The sequence below is a fragment of the Oncorhynchus masou genome, chromosome 14 (genome assembly GCF_036934945.1).
Source record: "Oncorhynchus masou masou isolate Uvic2021 chromosome 14, UVic_Omas_1.1, whole genome shotgun sequence".
In the NCBI taxonomy this organism is placed as follows: Eukaryota; Metazoa; Chordata; class Actinopteri; order Salmoniformes; family Salmonidae; genus Oncorhynchus; species Oncorhynchus masou.
In genome coordinates this window covers 11,829,913-11,848,725 of record NC_088225.1, presented here as the reverse complement: position 1 = coordinate 11,848,725, position 18,813 = coordinate 11,829,913, and the positions used below count along the sequence as shown (strand labels likewise).

The window sequence follows — 18,813 nt, the reverse complement described above, 5'->3', positions numbered from 1 at the left end:
CCATTGGATGAGGTAATGGTTTGGTACTATGTTGTACCAAGAACGAGATAAGAACTTAGTTTAGGAGAACAAACTGAATGATAATTTATAGCTAATGCTGTCTGGCTATGGGATCCTCCTCTCTCAAGTAAAGTCTTCCTCTGTAATGTTCCTAAGATCTGTGTTTCGTCATGTGAGTTGAGATGGTGTCTTGGCTATAAATGATACTAAGAATTGTTTTGTAAGCACTCTCAGAGAATTCATTTATAGACACTGAATTGATCCGATAGTCAAACAGCGCTATGGTGAAGCTCATATAATTAAAGATGGACTTTATAATATAACCCTGACCTGTGTGTGGTTTGCTCTCAATGTTTAGTAATACAGGAAATGACCACGACAACTATGAACTTTCATTATCTTCCCTGCTCACGAGGGAGAGAAATAAGAAAATATCTTAGTTTTTGGTAATGAAACTACAAAGCAATATTTCCTAGATTTACAGAAGGTAATCAATTTATCCAATATCAAACAAAGTGCTGATATTAGTTGGCAGGGGTCTTACTTCAACATTCTGTGTTTTGATGCATTTCTAATACCTTTTAATACTTTTTCTGGTAGATGTTTTCTAAGACTAATTTTCCATCTGTTTATCCACAAATCAAAGCCTTCACTTATGCCACATTTTTGGAAAATTGGAAAATGTATCAATAGCTAGGTTTCCATCAAATTGGTGACAGATTGTCATGTGAATATTCAAAAATATGCATAAAAACAAGAGTATGCACATTTTCCCATCAGAGGTGTTTCCATCAAATTGACTTGTGGAGAAAAGGCTGTGTGTGCGTGATGACATAATGCACATAAACATATATTTTAAGTTAAATGAGTTTCCATCACATTTTCAACTCTACTGATGGTTCTCACTAAATGTTTTTGCGTTATATAGCGAGTGTACCCACTCTGGTATTGGCAAATGCACTCAAGCCAATAGCTCGCAGATGACCCTAAATTATGAGATTATTATGGATAAAAAAGTGAGAATTTCTATTTGTCAAACAACAGCCAAGCATCGATGATCATGTCACCAGAACAAGACCCTCAATATTGGAAACAAGCATAAAGCTCAACACCCACCCTTTGAAGTACATCATTTATTTAATCTGTAATCTACTAAACAGCATGCTTTCCTAATAAAACAGCATGCTTTCCTAATAAAACAGCATGCTTTCCTAATAAAACAGCATGCTTTCCTAACAGCATGCTTTCCTAATAAACAGCATGCTTTCCTAATAAAACAGCATGCTTTCCTAATAAAACAGCATGCTTTCCTAATAAAACAGCATGCTTTCCTAATAAAACAGCATGCTTTCCTAACAGCATGCTTTCCTAATAAAACAGCATGCTTTCCTAACAGCATGCTTTCCTAATAAACAGCATGCTTTCCTAATAAAACAGCATGCTTTCCTAACAGCATGCTTTCCTAATAAACAGTATGCTTTCCTAATAAAACAGCATGCTTTCCTAACAGCATGCTTTCCTAATAAAACAGCATGCTTTCCTAATAAAACAGCATGCTTTCCTAACAGCATGCTTTCCTAATAAAACAGCATGCTTTCCTAATAAAACAGCATGCTTTCCTAACAGCATGCTTTCCTAACAGCATGCTTTCCTAATAAAACAGCATGCTTTCCTAATAAACAGCATGCTTTCCTAATAAAACAGCATGCTTTCCTAATAAAACAGCATGCTTTCCTAATAAAACAGCATGCTTTCCTAATAAAACAGCATGCTTTCCTAATAAAACAGCATGCTTTCCTAACAGCATGCTTTCCTAATAAAACAGCATGCTTTCCTAACAGCATGCTTTCCTAATAAACAGCATGCTTTCCTAATAAAACAGCATGCTTTCCTAACAGCATGCTTTCCTAATAAACAGCATGCTTTCCTAATAAAACAGCATGCTTTCCTAACAGCATGCTTTCCTAATAAAACAGCATGCTTTCCTAATAAAACAGCATGCTTTCCTAACAGCATGCTTTCCTAATAAAACAGCATGCTTTCCTAATAAACAGCATGCTTTCCTAACAGCATGCTTTCCTAATAAACAGCATGCTTTCCGAATAAACAGCATGCTTTCCTAATAAAACAGCATGCTTTCCTAATAAAACAGCATGCTTTCCTAATAAAACAGCATGCTTTCCTAACAGCATGCTTTCCTAATAAACAGCATGCTTTCCGAATAAACAGCATGCTTTCCTAATAAAACAGCATGCTTTCCTAACAGCATGCTTTCCTAACAGCATGCTTTCCTAATAAAACAGCATGCTTTCCTAATAAAACAGCATGCTTTCCTAATAAAACAGCATGCTTTCCTAACAGCATGCTTTCCTAATAAAACAGCATGCTTTCCTAACAGCATGCTTTCCTAATAAAACAGCATGCTTTCCTAACAGCATGCTTTCCTAATAAAACAGCATGCTTTCCTAATAAAACAGCATGCTTTCCTAATAAAACAGCATGCTTTCCTAATAAAACAGCATGCTTTCCTAATAAAACAGCATGCTTTCCTAACAGCATGCTTTCCTAATAAAACAGCATGCTTTCCTAACAGCATGCTTTCCTAATAAACAGCATGCTTTCCTAATAAAACAGCATGCTTTCCTAACAGCATGCTTTCCTAATAAACAGCATGCTTTCCTAATAAAACAGCATGCTTTCCTAACAGCATGCTTTCCTAATAAAACAGCATGCTTTCCTAATAAAACAGCATGCTTTCCTAACAGCATGCTTTCCTAATAAAACAGCATGCTTTCCTAATAAACAGCATGCTTTCCTAACAGCATGCTTTCCTAATAAACAGCATGCTTTCCGAATAAACAGCATGCTTTCCTAATAAAACAGCATGCTTTCCTAATAAAACAGCATGCTTTCCTAATAAAACAGCATGCTTTCCTAACAGCATGCTTTCCTAATAAACAGCATGCTTTCCGAATAAACAGCATGCTTTCCTAATAAAACAGCATGCTTTCCTAATAAAACAGCATGCTTTCCTAACAGCATGCTTTCCTAACAGCATGCTTTCCTAATAAAACAGCATGCTTTCCTAATAAAACAGCATGCTTTCCTAATAAAACAGCATGCTTTCCTAACAGCATGCTTTCCTAATAAAACAGCATGCTTTCCTAACAGCATGCTTTCCTAATAAAACAGCATGCTTTCCTAACAGCATGCTTTCCTAATAAAACAGCATGCTTTCCTAACAGTATGCTTTCCTAATAAACAGCATGCTTTCCTAATAAACAGCATGCTTTCCTAATAAACAGCATGCTTTCCTAATAAAACAGCATGCTTTCCTAATAAAACAGCATGCTTTCCTAATAAAACAGCATGCTTTCCTAATAAACAGCATGCTTTCCTAATAAAACAGCATGCTTTCCTAATAAAACAGCATGCTTTCCTAATAAAACAGCATGCTTTCCTAATAAAACAGCATGCTTTCCTAATAAAACAGCATGCTTTCCTAATAAACAGCATGCTTTCCTAATAAACAGCATGCTTTCCTAATAAACAGCATGCTTTCCCGATGAGTCGTAGTAGGAAGACCACACAACGTCATCCCGACTCCAGGTTTACTTACATATCACAGCAATATTCACGCATAAAAGCTTTTCCACTGAAGTTTCTTGCGTCATTTTACCGACACAAAAAGATGCCACCTTGTCTAGTGTATTTTGTTGTGTCGACATTTGGAAAGTTTACCAAAAAATGTTGTTTTCCATCAGGCCTGTCGTGAATGTTTTTTAAATACTTTTTACTCACATTGGCTGGAAATCTGGTTTATGCATTAATTTCCCAAAAATATAGATTCTTATCTTTCATTTGACACCCAATTTGATACGCGCCTGTGAACTTCACGTTGGTGCTTATGGGTCCTTTTACATGGACATGCCCCGAGTCATCTGACCGGTCAGAATTATAACGCATGTCTTCCGGCCACATCAATACACACGCATCATTTGTGATGTTGTCAGCCAACCCGTCTACAGATTAAAACATTAGACCTTTATGCCTGCACATAAATACACAGTGAACCAGTACCGTGTTCAGGAACTGAAGTTCGTTCCTCAGACAGCTGATCTCCTTGTGCAAGTACTGCACCTCATTCTCCTTCACCCTGAGAAGAACCTGTGACAAAACAAAATATCATATTACTACAAGCTAGTGATAAACCCAACATCTAAGACACTGAGCAAATAAATAGCAACTGTCCATAAAAACATTATTTAGAAGAAACATTTACTCTGTCAAAATTGACTACAAAGTGTAAATAGGATGATTTTGGTCATAAAGTCAGTCTCATCCAAAATAGAGTTTTGTGAGACTTGTCGTTGTAACCGCAACTCAGTGTAAATGAAGGTTGGGTTTGTTTCAATCCTGCCCACATCTGGTAATCATCAATTCAGAGTACAGTAGCACGCAACCCGATCGTAATGCCTGTGGCAACTTTGGGTTCACTAGTTGGGGACCATCGGTAAATTACACAATGTACATGGAAAAATATGTTAAAAGTCCAATAGCTCCAAATTTCAGTGACTTAACCTCCAAATATAAATTGTATTAATTCAACTAGCCCCGGAGGTAGGCTATCCAAAGTCAAACCAATTTTGCCACGGTCGCACAATAGCCGACTGAAGCTAAGTGGCAAAATAACTCACTCTTCCCACCTGCGAACACACACACACACACACATCAAACCACAACCCAAAACAACTCTCGGTTGAATTTAGTCATGGCCACTAGCATTTCTTAAATGAACCAAATCTAAAAACTAGGCCAAATCAGGAAGTGCAGTCACCCTTTAACAAATTAACTTGTGTGTTACAAACACCTTTGGTGTCTCCATGGGGCACAGCGTCCAACAGCGGGCAGTGTGTTTCAGTGTACAGTCAATGATGCATTTATGTAAAAATTAAGCCACACACGTTCAACGCATTGCCCTACATAGTAACCAAATGCACGCTGCCTTTCATAATCCCTTCCCTTTCTATTCAAACATGAGAAGTGCCCCCTATGTCACTGTTGTAGGTAGATGCTTATGGTTGAGGGGCTCTCTACAGCTTATCTCCTCCCCTCTTCCTGACCCACCTCCAGCTCACAGGACGGCCTGTCCTGGTTGTTATGGGAAACGCCCTCCGACCCCTGGCCCGTGAAGAGGGAGCGCATGTGGCTGATCTCCTCTGTCAAACGGGCCTGTAGGTCCTGAAAGGTGAAAACATTGATAGTATTAAGCATACTGACAAACCGCTGAATGTGTCATATGGATAGGCATTGCTTGTCTATAACAGAAAAGTGTTAGGGTAGAGTAGGCTAAATGCACAAGACCAGCTGACCTCCAGACTCCTGGCTCACCTGGTTCTCTTTCCTCAGCTGCTCCAGCTCGCTCTCCTTGCGAGTAATGTCTTTCTCCCTCTCCCCGTTGCTCTGCTCAGCCCTGTTCAGCTCCAGACACTTCTGGGAGTACCTCTCAGACAGGCCAGACAGCTCCCTCTGCAGGGCCTGGGTCTCTAACCTGGGGGGACGAGAGAGGATAAAAACATTTAATTTATATAAACTGTATATTACAGTAAATACTATATTATGCTAGAGATTAAAAGCAAAACTGGAGACAATACTGGTATTCTGTAGAAAACTTGACACACTGCACTGGCTGTGCACAGTCAAAACAGTAGCAGCCATGTTGTGTTTACATGGCAGACCATTACATGAATAACACAGTCTTTCAAAAACTCTAACCGTGAAAATGGTGGTGAGGGTGGGTGTGCTTTGTTCTGAGTAATTCTGTTTTAATTTTGGCACAACAGTGGTTTAGATGGAAACCTCTGCCCACACCTATTAACCACAAATGCAAAAAGAAAATCATAATTGACACACATACGTAATGTCATGTTCATTAACATTGTATGCGCAACAGATCCCTTGACTTTTTGCACATTGTTACAGCCAGAATTTGAAATAGATTAAATTGTGTCACTGGCTTACACACAATACCACAATGTCAAAGTAGAATTATGTTTTTAGAATTTAACAAATGAATCAAATATGAAAAGCTGAAATGACTTAAGTCAGTAAGTATTCAACCCCTTTGTCTTGACATGCCTAAATACATTCAGGTGTAAAAATGGGCATAACAAGTCACATAATAAGTTGCATGGACTCAGTGTTTAATATGGTTTTTGAATGACTACCTCATCAAATACTATTATCTGTAAGGTCCCTCAGTCGAGCAGTGAATTTCAAACAGATTCAACAACAAAAGACCAGGGAGGTTTTCCAATGCCTTGTAAAGAGCACCTATTGGTGAAGTTATTAATGACAATTTGGATGGTGTATCAATACACCCAATCACTACAAAAGATAAAGGCATCCTTCCTAACTCAGTTGCCGGAGAGGAAGGACACCTCTCAGGGAATTCACCATGAGACCAATGGTGACTTTAAAACAGAGTTTAATGGCTGTGATGGGAGAAAACTGAGGATGAATCAACATTGTAGTTACTCCACAATACTAACCTAAATGACAGAATGAAAAGGAAGCCTGTACATCTCAAGGGTGATTAATGGAAACAGGATGCACCGGAGCTTAATTTCAAGTCTCATACCAAAGGGTCTGAATATTTTTTGTTAAAAAAAATGCAAAAATTCTAAAAACCTGTTTTCGCTTAGTCACTATGGGGTAGTTTGTGAAGAGTGCTGAGAAACATTTTTCCCCCTTCCATTTTAGAAGGCTTTAAAACTTATGGCTTGAACCCTGCTAACGGGATCGATATGACAACAGCCAGTGAAAGTGCAGGGCGCCAAATTCAAAACAACAGAAATCTTATAATTAAAATCCCACCACAGTGTCCGATTTCAAAAAGGCTTTACGCCGAAAGCACACCAAACGATTATGTTAGGTCTGTACCTAGTCACAGAAAAACACAGCCATTTTTCCAGCCATAGAGAAGTCACAAAAAGCAGAAAGAGATAAAATGAATCACTAACCTTTGATGATCTTCAACAGATGATACTCATAGGACTTCATGTAAGTATTGTTCGATAAAGTTCATATTTATATACAAAAATCTGAGTTTACATTGGCGCGATGTGTTTAGTAGTTCCAAAACATCCAGTGATTTTGCAGAGAGCCACATCAATTTACAGAAATACTCATAATAAACATTGATAAAAGATACAACTATTGTGCATTAAATTATAGATACACTTCTCCTTAATGCAACCGCTGTGTCAGATTTCAAAAAAGCTTTACTGAAAAAGCACACCATGCAATAATCTGAGTACAGAGCTCATACAACAAATCAAGCCATACAGATATCCGCCATGTTGGAGTCAACAGAAATAACATAAATATTCGCTTACCTTTGATGATCTTCATCAGAATGCACTCCCAGGAATCCCAGTTCCACAATAAATGTTTGATTTGTTCGATAAAGTCCATAATATATGTCCAAATACCTCCTTTTTGTTCGCAGTAATCCAAATTCATGACGTGCGAGCAGACGAAGAGTCAAAAGGTCCCGTTACAGTCCGTAGAAACATGTCAAACGAAGTATAGAATCAATCTTTAGGATGTTTATCATAAATCTTCAATAATGTTCCAACCGGACAATTCATTGGTCTTCAGAAATGCAATGGAACTCAAGCTAACTCTCACATGAACCCGAGTGACCTGCTCATGCCACTCTGCCAGACCACTGACTCATTCAGCTCCCATTCCTCCCTCCTTCACAGTAGAAGCATCAAACAAGGTTCTAAAGACTGTTGACATCTAGTGGAAGTGCAATTGACCCCATTGACACTGTATATTCGATAGACAAAGAGTTGAAAACTACAAACCTCAGATTTCCCACTTCCTGGTTGGATTTTTCTCAGGTTTCTGCCTGCCATATGAGTTCTGTTATACTCACAGACATCATTCAAACAGTTTTAGAAACTTCAGAGTGTTTTCTATCCAACACTAATAATAATATGCATATATTAGCAACTGGGCCTGAGTAACAGGCAGTTTACTCTGGGAACCTTATTCATACAAGCTACTCAATACTGCCCCCAGCCAACATAACAAAATGAGGAAAAAGTAAATGGTTTGAATACTTTCCGAAGGCACTGTACATGTATAAATTACCTCGACTAACCTGTACCCCCGCACATTGACTAGGTACCGGTACCCCATGTATATAGCCTTGCTATAGTTATTTTATTGTGTTACCTTTTATTTTATTATTTACTTCAATTTATTTCGTAAATATTTTCTGCATTGAACTGCATTGTTGGTTTAGGACTTGTAAGTAAGCATTTCACAGTAAGGTCTATACAGGTTGTATTCAGCGCAAGTGACAAAATGTTATTTGACTATAGCATGATCAGAGCATCTGCTAAATGAACTAAATAGAAATGTATATGTAACGGATGTGAAACGGCTAGCTTAGTTAGCGGTGCGCGCTAAATAGCGTTTCAATCGGTGACGTCACTTGCTCTGAGACCTTGAAGTAGTGGTTTCCCTTGCTCTGCAAGGGCCGCGGCTTTTGTGGAGCGATGGGTAACGATGCTTCGGCGGGTGACTGTTGTTGATGTGTGCAGAGGGTCCCTGGTTCGCGCCCGGGTATGGGCGAGGGGACGGTCTAAAATTATACTGTTACATATATACAAATTAACAATTGCAAAACATGCTGAGTATTATTCTATTGAGCTCCACCCCAAAACAAGGCCAATAATAATACCCAGTGTGCTTTGCAGTTTATTTTGGTATGTTCATTTTCACTTATACATTTTGGTCATTTAGCAGACACTATTATCCAGAGTGACTTGCTCAACTAGCATATCACAGTCATGGCAAGTGAAATGTTTTTGTAACCCTTACTGAGAACGTTGTTGCTGTTTGGGTCGGCTAACTGCAAATACATTTTTGTATTTTAAAATGCATCTATTTTAATTACATACATTTAAAAAATAAAGGTATTTTGTAGTTTATTTTGATATATTGACCTTTATGGAATTTTGTAATTGTATTTTGCCCATCCCGGACCATAGGCTTAGTGGTAAAATGCACAGGAGGGGATACTTCAGGCAGAGCTAAATTCAGTAACCTGTAAACTGTTTGTGTTCGTATTTCCAACAGTGCAGTAATATCTAACAATACACACTAATCTAAAAAGTAAGAAATATTAGGATGAGCGATGTTGAAGTCCGGAGTGTATACAGTGCATTCAGAAAGTATTCAGACGCCTTTACTTTCATCACATTTTGTTACATTACCTTATTCTAAAATGGATTTTAAAAATCCCTCACACTACACACATTAGTCCATAACGACAAAGCAAAAACAGGTTTTTAGATATTTTTGGGATGGTTCCAGGTTTCCTCCAGACGTGACGCTTGGCCTTGAGGGGAAAGAGTTGAATCTTGGTTTGATCAGACCAGAGAATCTTGTTTCTCATGGTCCGAGTCCTTTAGGTGCCTTTTGTCAATGTTCTTGTCAATGGCAACCCAGAACATGTCCCAGATCGTGTGATCATAGTCTTTAACCAAGGATTCTGATTGGTCAGATCAGCAGTGAATAGACCTTAGCACGGGTACTTCCTGTTTGAGTTTCTGCCTATTGGGAGTAGCAAAATGGAGTCGTGATCCAATTTACCTAAGGAAGGTCGGGGAGGGCTTGTAGCCCTACCGTAAGGGAGAGTAACAACGGTCAAGTTTTTAAAGTGCGAGTACTGCAGGCGTGTTGATAGAACTTCGGTGGCATTTTCCTCAGATTTTCTTTATTAAAGTCCCAGCTATAATAAATGCGGACTTGGGATATGCGTTTTCCAGTTTGCGCAAGGTCCAGTGTAGTTCCTTGAGCGATTATGCAAATACCTTTTTTGGGGGGAAAGCAACATCGTCACCAACATTTTCTTGCATCCATCTGACCATGCAGACTGCAAAGTGAATGGAAAGAAAGTGCTTGTGACTAAATGATGGTACAAAGGGTGTACTATGTATGTGAAGGTGTGTGTAAGGAATGGGTTGTGGGGTTGTGTTTTGAGCACTCACTGCTGCTGTGTGCGTAGGGTCTGTGTGTTGGCACTCCCTCCACCAAGCCTCTTTGCCTTCTCCACTTCTCTCTCCAGCTCCTCCTTGTGGGCCTTCTTCAGTGTCTCCATAACTAAACCACAGAGAGAAAGGGGAGGATGTGATGAAATGCTGTGGTGTCGACTGTTCCATTCTGACGTCACCTGCCTCAAACAAAAGTCCTTGAATTGGGGTGCTAATGACGTCGATGTACAATTTTGACCCTTGACCCCATGATCCTGTGACCCCTGACCTTGTGCTGTGTCCTGGGTCTCCTCCCTCAGCACCCGGTCCCTGTCCCTCTCCAGCTCTCGGGTCTCGCGGGCATGCTGCTTCTGCAGCTCCTCCAGGACCTGTTTGTGGGCCCGCTCCATGGCCTGAAGGCTGCGGCCGCACGTTGCCTCCCGACCACAGCTACCTCCCCCCACCCTCCCCCCACCACACCCTCCTCCCTGCAAACGCTCCAGCTGCTGCCTCAGAGACGCCACCTGAGTGTCACAAAGGTAGAGAGGCGGTAAAGCTCACTGAAAGAAAGAGAGAGGCGGGGGGGTATGTAATTACTGGGTTGAACCAAACTGACATGCGAGTAGTGAAGGGGGATGTGAATGCCATATTCCATGCAGTCATATATCCCACACATCAGGTCATGTGTCTCAAAGGGAATGTTAGGGACTGTGTGGATCATAGACAAAGGGACAGTGCAAGGAGTACATTCATCTGGATCTGATTCCAGCAACCCCATGATATGATTGTATGGTCTGCACGAGTCCTAAACCTACCCCTGTGAAGACACAGTAGTCAACAGCACACTATACAATGTTATCACATGACACATCACTCAAAGATGGAATGAGACTTTCAGCAGTGTTTCCACTATCGACATCTGATAAACTCACAGTTCTAGAACCAGAGAAATGTCTTACTTTATTTTTCCGGGCAAACCGGTATTGCTAGCTAAGCCCCTATTACACCCTCCTCCTTGGTATTTTGAAGGCTGACAGAGTCAGTATTACTGCAGAGGGCCTGATTACCATCCCGCATGCATAATAGAACAAGCCTAGTGTTAAAGAGTTCAACTTCATCTGTAGGTGAATCATCTAGATGAAGAGTAAATTTGCATTTATTTATTGTGTTTGCAAATTGAAAAACATATCCACGCACTACCTCCCTCTGCAGCGCCTCATTGGCTGGATGGCTGGACCGTGAGCCCATTGGCAGTAGTGACCTCATCTCCTTTAGTGGCAGCCGCTCAAACTCTGCCCACTTTTTCTCAATTTCCTCCTCTGCTCTTATCCTGGGGTCTGAGCCTACACCCGGCCCTTTCCTCGACAGCACCTGCTCCCATGTACTACTGGTCACATCTCTGCTCCTCTCCTCCTGCCATTGGGCGTGCTCCCTGCCCTGCCCCTCTCCTGCCTCTCTCTGAGTGGCTGGCAGAGGGCTGGAGGGGACGGGCACTGGTGACAGCTCAACACAGTCAAATCGGCGTACAGAGGAGGTGGTGATTTCTGATCCGGCATCACCATGGCGAGAAGGTGGTCGATGAGTGGAGGCCAGGGAGCGAGAGTTCTCCTTGTCACTACTGCCCTCGGGCAGTCTGGAGGAGAGGAAGGACAGGGAGAGACCAAGTCAGACAGAGACAGCGTGCAGATTGATAAAGTGACAGTATAATAGGGCTGTGGCCGTCATTACATTTTGTCAGCCAGTTATTGTCATGCAAAAGACTGCCTGTCTCACGGTAATTGACAGTTAATTAACAAACACATTTAGCATCTCCAGGCCTCCACACATACAAGCCACTGATGCAAACCTTTGGAAAATCTAGATAAAAATGTAATAAGTCAACATACACCATCACAATAATCCTTTATTTTAGTCCGCTCTAAAGAAACAAGATAACGGCAGTGTAGCCTAGTGGTTAGAGCATTGGACTAGTAACCGAAAGGTTGCAAGTTCAAATCCCCGAGCTGACAAGGTACACAATCTGTCATTCTGCCCCTGAACAGGCAGTTAACCCACTGTTCCTAGGCCGTCATTGAAAATAAGAATTTGTTCTTAACTGACTTGCCTAGTTAAATAAAGGTAAAATAAAAAACAACATCTATTTCAGGAGAACAGAATAGGAGTTGGCCTACTGCATGGTATGCCTGGCTATGCTCCATGCCATAGACTTCATTTAGCTGACAAGATATGCTTAAATCCTGTGCCATCATTTTATATTATATGATTTTATACTTAGAAGAATATAATTTAACTTAGCTGAATAAAATAGAAAGTATATTTTTCCCCATTTGGAACGAGTGCGCATATGAGCTTAAAAGCGATCATTTGAAACAGGTCCTATACACTACATTTATAGTTATTTGGCAACTTTAGTTGTGAATGATACAAACATTAGAAATCAAACCGTATATGGGCTGCATGATGTGACGACAGGCTATTGAGGATTTGAGAAAGTAGAAAAAAAGGTTTGCAGTCTGCTCCTTGCCTTAGGCTGCACAACCGTTGTCTCATCAAGTGAGTATTCTATAGGCTAGACCAATTAGGTATCAAATACATCTTTAATCCGTTTTTAAATGTTTTTCTGCCATGTGTAACATACAGTAGGCTATGTATTGTATAACAGCTCAATCAATGTTATTTCAGGGGTTTTGTTCCAGCTTGGGCTCATATAGGCCTATGCATATGCTCAAATATGAGTATCGGTGTTGTGAACGAATCTTAGAAAGCGCTGTCCATTTCCTTGTCTTAGGCTTTGAACCAACATCCACAACGACCATGTTTCACTCTCAGTTCCAACCTGCTTGTTGAACTTCTTTCTTCAAATTGATCATCACAGTAAGGTGAATTTTAAAAGCATGAGACTGTTTTGATGATTAGTGTTGGATGTGACTTTTGATTGCGTTTGAATTGCTGTCAGAGTGGTTAGAGGGACAATAGAGCCCTGAGTACCAGGTCATTAGGACCTGATGGTTGTTAGCATCTTGGGTACTATGAAAGCACGTCCCAAGTACATAAGAGGAGATTACCATGACTCAACTGTCACGTGTAATTTTACTGCGGTCATGACTAATGACTGCCGGTGTGGCGGTAATATGGTCACCGCAACAGCCCTATCACACAATATCACTACATAAAAGAAATCCCTGGTGATTCACTATGTAAGCAACATAAAATTACAAATGATTAATGAGACAAAGTAATCCACAACTGCCCAAGGACTTAGTAGCCACCTGTACACCAGTATAAGAAAACAATAGGCCTCTTTATGTGAATTGTGGATTTGCCAGCTGGGACACAGAGGGAGGAGGAACTCACTGTGTAAGGTCTGGAGAGCTGCTGGGCCGAACACTCTTCCTCAGAACCTCAATCCAGTTCCTCCTGATCCCTGCAGTCATAGCTGACAGTGTGACAACTGCCTCCCTCGTCTGACCGACAGAGGAGAGAAGAGTAAGAAATGGAAAGGGTGTGGTGAGGGGAAAAGAAGGAGAAAGAGATCATTCAAATACCTGTCACTCATCCTCACATAACATAGAAAATACACTGCTCAAAAAAAATAAAGGGAACACTTCAACAACACAATGTAACTCCAAGTCAATTACACTTCTCTGAAATCAAACTGTCCACTTAGGAAGCAACACTGATTGACAATAAATTCCACATGCTGTTGTGCAAATGGAATAGACAACAGGTGGAAATTATAGGCAATTAGCAAGACACCCCCAATAAAGGTGTGGTTCTGCAGGTGGGGACCACAGACCACTTCTCAGTTCCTATGCTTCTTGGCTGATGTTTTGGTCACTTTTGAATGCTGGTGGTGCTTTCACTCTAGTGGTAGCATGAGACGGAGTCTACAACCCACACAAGTGGCTCAAGTAGTGCAGCTCATCCAAGATGGCACATCAATGCGAGCTGTGGCAAGAAGGTTTGCTGTGTCTGTCAGCGTAGTGTCTCAGAGCATGGAGGCGCTACCAGGAGACAGGCCAGTACATCAGGAGACGTGGAGGAGGCCGTAGGAGGGCAACAACCCAGCAGCAGGACCGCTACCTCCGCCTTTGTGCAAGGAAGAGCAGGAGGGGCACTGCCAGAGCCCTGCAAAATGACCTCCAGCAGGCCACAAATGTGCATGTGTCTGCTCAAACGGTCAGAAACAGACTCCATGAGGGTGGTATGAGGGCCCGACATCCACAGGTGGGGTTTGTGCTTACAGCCCAACACCGTGCAGGGCATTTGGCATTTGCCAGAGAACACCAAGATTGGCAAATTCGCCACTGGCGCCCTGTGCTCTTCACAGATGAAAGCAGGTTCACACTGAGCACATGTGACAGACGTGGCAGTCTGGAGACGCAGGCGGCAGAAAGTTCTCCACGGCAACATCCTCCAGTATGACCGGTTTGGTGGTGGGTCATCATGGTGTGGGGTGGCATTTCTTTGGGGGGCCGCACAGCCCTCCATGTGCTCGCCAGAGGTAGCCTGACTGCCATTAGGTACCGAGATGAGATCCTCAGACCCCTTGTGAGACCAAATGCTGGTGCGGTTGGTCCTGGGTTCCTCCTAATGCAAGACAATGCTAGACCTCATGTGGCTGGAGTGTGTCAGCAGTTCCTGCAAGAGGAAGGCATTGATGCTATGGACTGGCCCGCCCGTTCCCCAGACCTGAATCCAATTGAGCACATCTGGGACATCATGTCTCGCTCCATCCACCAACACCACGTTGCACCACAGACAGTCCAGGAGTTGGCGGATGCTTTAGTCCAGGTCTGGGAGGAGATCCCTCAGCAGACCATCCGCTACCTCATCAGGAGCATGCCCAGGCGTTGTAGGGACGTCATACAGGCACATGGAGGCCACACACACTACTGAGCCTCATTTTGACTTGTTTTAAGGACATTACATCAAAGTTGGATCAGCCTGTAATGTGGTTTTCCACTTTAATTTTGAGTGTGGCTCCAAATCCAGACCTCCATGGGTTGATACATTTGATTTCCATTGATAATTTGTGTGTGATTTTGTTGTGAGCACATTCAACTATGTGAAGAAAAAAAGTATTTAATAACAATATTTAATTCATTCAGATCTAGGATGTGTTATTTTAGTGTTCCCTTTATTTTTTGGAGCAGTGTAATTGGAACAGTGAAAAACACACTCACCTGTATTTGAAATCCATAGTTCTTCTCTACATCAAACTCAGACACTTTTACACAAGACTTCAGGTCAACCTCCCCGTCCAGATCATCCTTCTGTAAGACACAGTTAGGAACAAACAAGTAAGACTACAGACACATATCAATAACTCACAATGTATCCCTAAGACAATTATTGCAATAGTCAAAATAACTTTGAAGCCATTGAAAACGTACCTCCTCCGCCCCAGAGTCTCTGTAGTACCTCAGACCAGCATCGGTCAATACAAACCAGTGCTTCTTCCACTGCAGACAGACAAGCCAAGCCACCAGTTAAACCAGCACTATTTGACCAATCGGACACATTAATGCACACAAGCAGCTAAGTGACGGTTCACAGCAAGACATCTTTCAAATCAAGTTAACATGGACCAATGAAACCTATGGAGTACACAGTGTTTAAGACATTATGACAAGTATAACAAGAGTGCTTAAAGTGATCTATGGGTCATCTGAGTGTTTGTACTGTGAATTCAAAATGAGTTCAAACACATAACATACAAACCTAGCACACAGATGATACAATGAGCCACAAGCTCATATGAGGACGTTTCATACTCAGTCTTATCCTGCTAGAACATACCGGTTGTGCCTGCCTGGGCACACCAAGCTATTACTGGGATAACACATGGGTAGTCTGCAGCTATCGCCTTACGCACAAGCTTTCTCATTAGGAGAGAGGGAAAGAGGGCGAGAGAAAGGAGGAGAGGAATCCAACAAGAAAGCAGAAGGGAAGAGTGCTAGAAAGAAAGAAGAAAACAGATAAGTGATACATGACTCCTGACTAGATAAGAAAGAAAGTGATAAGAAATTAAGAAAAATTTGACTTCACCTCTCCATTCTCATCCAGTTTTGACATCCATCCCTTCTTGAAGTTAAGGAGGTCAGGCTACAAAGAAAGAAGACAAAGTGTCAGGTTAACGGAACCGTTTTGAAGAAGTGAGACAAACACAAAAGTAGAACAAAGGATGCCAGTGTAGGATGTTCACAATACAAAGACCAACAGGCGTTTCACGCAGTTAATGCACCATGGCAAACGCCTACATGTACATTCAAATGTGTGAGGACATGGAAGTTGAGGGTTTTTAGAAGTGTTAAAGGCAACAACAAAAACACGCCTTTGGGTGATGAGAGTAATATAAGTAATATAATCAACGTAGACATGGGGAACTAGAGCAGAACACCATGTAGAGAGATTTGCAAGGTCATTACAGTCAGAATGAGACCAGAGGTTTCACCATCTACATCACTAATACTGTAACAGCTTCTAGGGTTCAAACATGGATTATAGATTTAAAAATCAGACTCATGTGTTACTGATATTTAACCACTGCAGCCTCAACTATTTCTAGGAATCATTTCAGTTTGAGGGTGGTGGGAGCAGGGGAAAACCTGTGAGGTATTTTACAGAGGTGATCCTGGATCAAGATTAGGAAACTTATTCCATCTACATTCCTCAGTGTGGGTGTTGATCTCCTTCAACCCTCCATCACTGCCTGTTCTCACTGTAACTCATAAGTTGTCACGTTGTAACCACCGCTGTGCTTTGTTCCAGCCAAACCATTACAAGGCCTGAGGAACATTAACAGGCAGATGTATGGTTACAGCATGAGGTAGACTTCGAACGACCTTCCCATGAGTTGACTAATGATAATAAAATGTGTCATCGTGGTAACTATGTGCATACTGGTGTGTGTATGTGTGTCTCAAAACATTTACCCTACAAATGCTTTAATATAGTTTTGAAATGAGATGCAATAAACTAATAGTTGGCAACAACAGGAAACATTGTTGACAAGCTATTAACGTTATTTCAGCAAATAGACGTTTTTCGAAGTGCCAGGATGAGGATGACCCACCTGCACACAGAAGTATACCCTTAAAAACACTTGCTTATTCATTTGAAGGAATAAACTATATGTTGTTTGAATAATCATGCATTTATAGATTCCTCAAAGGCCAATTACAAAGATTCTAAATTATAAGGGATCTAACAAAACAAACGATTGGGGTGAGGTGTTCGTTTGCACATGCAAACAGTCAACATATGGAGCTCAATGTTGCTCCAATTCAATTGACACGTAAGAACTGTAAACAATTGGCTAACCCTAATGCGCTGACATAAATACAATACGCATACATTTTTTATTAGCCCTGGCAGCCCTTGGCAATGGCATAAATTACAGCCACGGGTACGCAAAAAACAACGTGATGTATAGAAAACAAACTATAAAACGAAGAATTAAAGGCCACGAAACACAAGAATACAGACACACCCACTCCCCGAATTAAAAATGTAACAATTTTAACCTTAATGTTCCATGATGCCTAGTGGTTGCCGCGAACAATTAAACATTCTTGCAACAATGTCTTGGAACACGGTTCAGTTATAGGCTCAAAAAAAATGGAAATTTAATTCAAGTCGTGGCATCAAGGCACAAGTGCAAACGTACCGTCATGTTCGTAGGACCCAGGAGGCAGTTGGGAGAAAAACAAGTAAACACTTAAATAAAAAATATTGTTGCAATAGCCTACTCGTCCAACAACTTTATTTTGTACCAATGTGATCGGGGTTGAATAATTATTGCTTCAGTTTTCTACCTGCTGACCCGTTCGCTTAAAAACTTGTCTGCCTAGCAGGAAGGCTAAAAAATAAAACAAACCCCGCCATTTCTACCCATCTTGGTCGGTGAAACGTATCTTATCGATCAAATGTATTTCCCATGGACTATTTCAACAGAAACTGAAGATCATAGACGTCTTTGACACATACAACTCTTGAAAGACACAATTTCACAACTTTCCTGCCGTTTGTTACGATGTTTTTCGTTCTACACTCTCGCCCTGTTCACCACTTCCTGGGCAGATCTGTAAGAATCGTTTGAGCAAACAAGCTAACCAATCAAGTGATCAGTAGGCTTCTCAGAATACTTGAATATTGAAATATAGACTGTACACTGCCAAAAAGGCAACCAATGACACCTACTTCCAGACCACATAGCTTCTACTAAAATACACATTAAAGCATTTATAACATTCCTTAGTTGAGTAGCTAGATTCTGTATGCTGACTAGGTCAAATCTTGGGAGGTTATTTTACGCCGATTCTCATGCAAAACGTTTATTAAACGGTAGCAAAAGGTATCACACGGGAGGGACTTACCTGCATTTGTCCAATATAAACTATCGTTTAAGTTGCAAAACGTTCCCAACGGTTTGGACTAACGATTACACCCCAGGCCAAGAATTTGAAACACATTTATTTTTTTTTGCCCCAGCTGCCACTGTCGACAAAGCTCATTCTATGAAATCCCAGTAGGGTTCAGGTGAAAGAAACAGACCTACAACCCACCAGCATACTTCAAAGTCTGAATTAAATTTAGGAATGTTAAAAGAAAGCATTGAAGTCACACTGCATTTGAAATGATAGAGCAGGCATATACCAGTTTATCACAACTTCTTGAATTCATAACCTAAATAAATAGACCGATATGTGTTTGTAACATTGTAAACAAAATAGACTGCATGCAGGAGGAAAACATT

General features: G+C 41.1%; 1 protein-coding gene across 2 annotated transcripts in view; it reads right to left on the bottom strand.

Annotated features, from left to right (window-relative positions):
* Positions 1-18,454, bottom strand: part of LOC135554234 (TRIO and F-actin-binding protein-like) — a 28,051-nt gene extending 9,597 nt beyond the window's left edge. The window contains exons 1-11 of one of the 2 annotated variants that reach the window (XM_064986398.1): positions 18,434-18,454; positions 16,104-16,160; positions 15,449-15,517; positions 15,239-15,328; positions 13,407-13,516; positions 11,253-11,685; positions 10,342-10,576; positions 10,071-10,182; positions 5,392-5,551; positions 5,128-5,241; positions 4,081-4,167 (exon numbers count right to left, since the gene is read on the bottom strand). In XM_064986398.1, coding sequence (XP_064842470.1) covers positions 4,081-4,167; positions 5,128-5,241; positions 5,392-5,551; positions 10,071-10,182; positions 10,342-10,576; positions 11,253-11,685; positions 13,407-13,516; positions 15,239-15,328; positions 15,449-15,517; positions 16,104-16,160; positions 18,434-18,439 — 1,473 coding nt within the window. In that variant the 5' untranslated portion in view covers positions 18,440-18,454. Of the gene's footprint in view, positions 1-4,080; positions 4,168-5,127; positions 5,242-5,391; positions 5,552-10,070; positions 10,183-10,341; positions 10,577-11,252; positions 11,686-13,406; positions 13,517-15,238; positions 15,329-15,448; positions 15,518-16,103; positions 16,161-17,724; positions 18,157-18,433 lie in introns of those variants that run through there. The other variant, XM_064986397.1, reaches the window with a different exon arrangement.
* Positions 18,455-18,813: the final 359 nt, after the last annotated feature.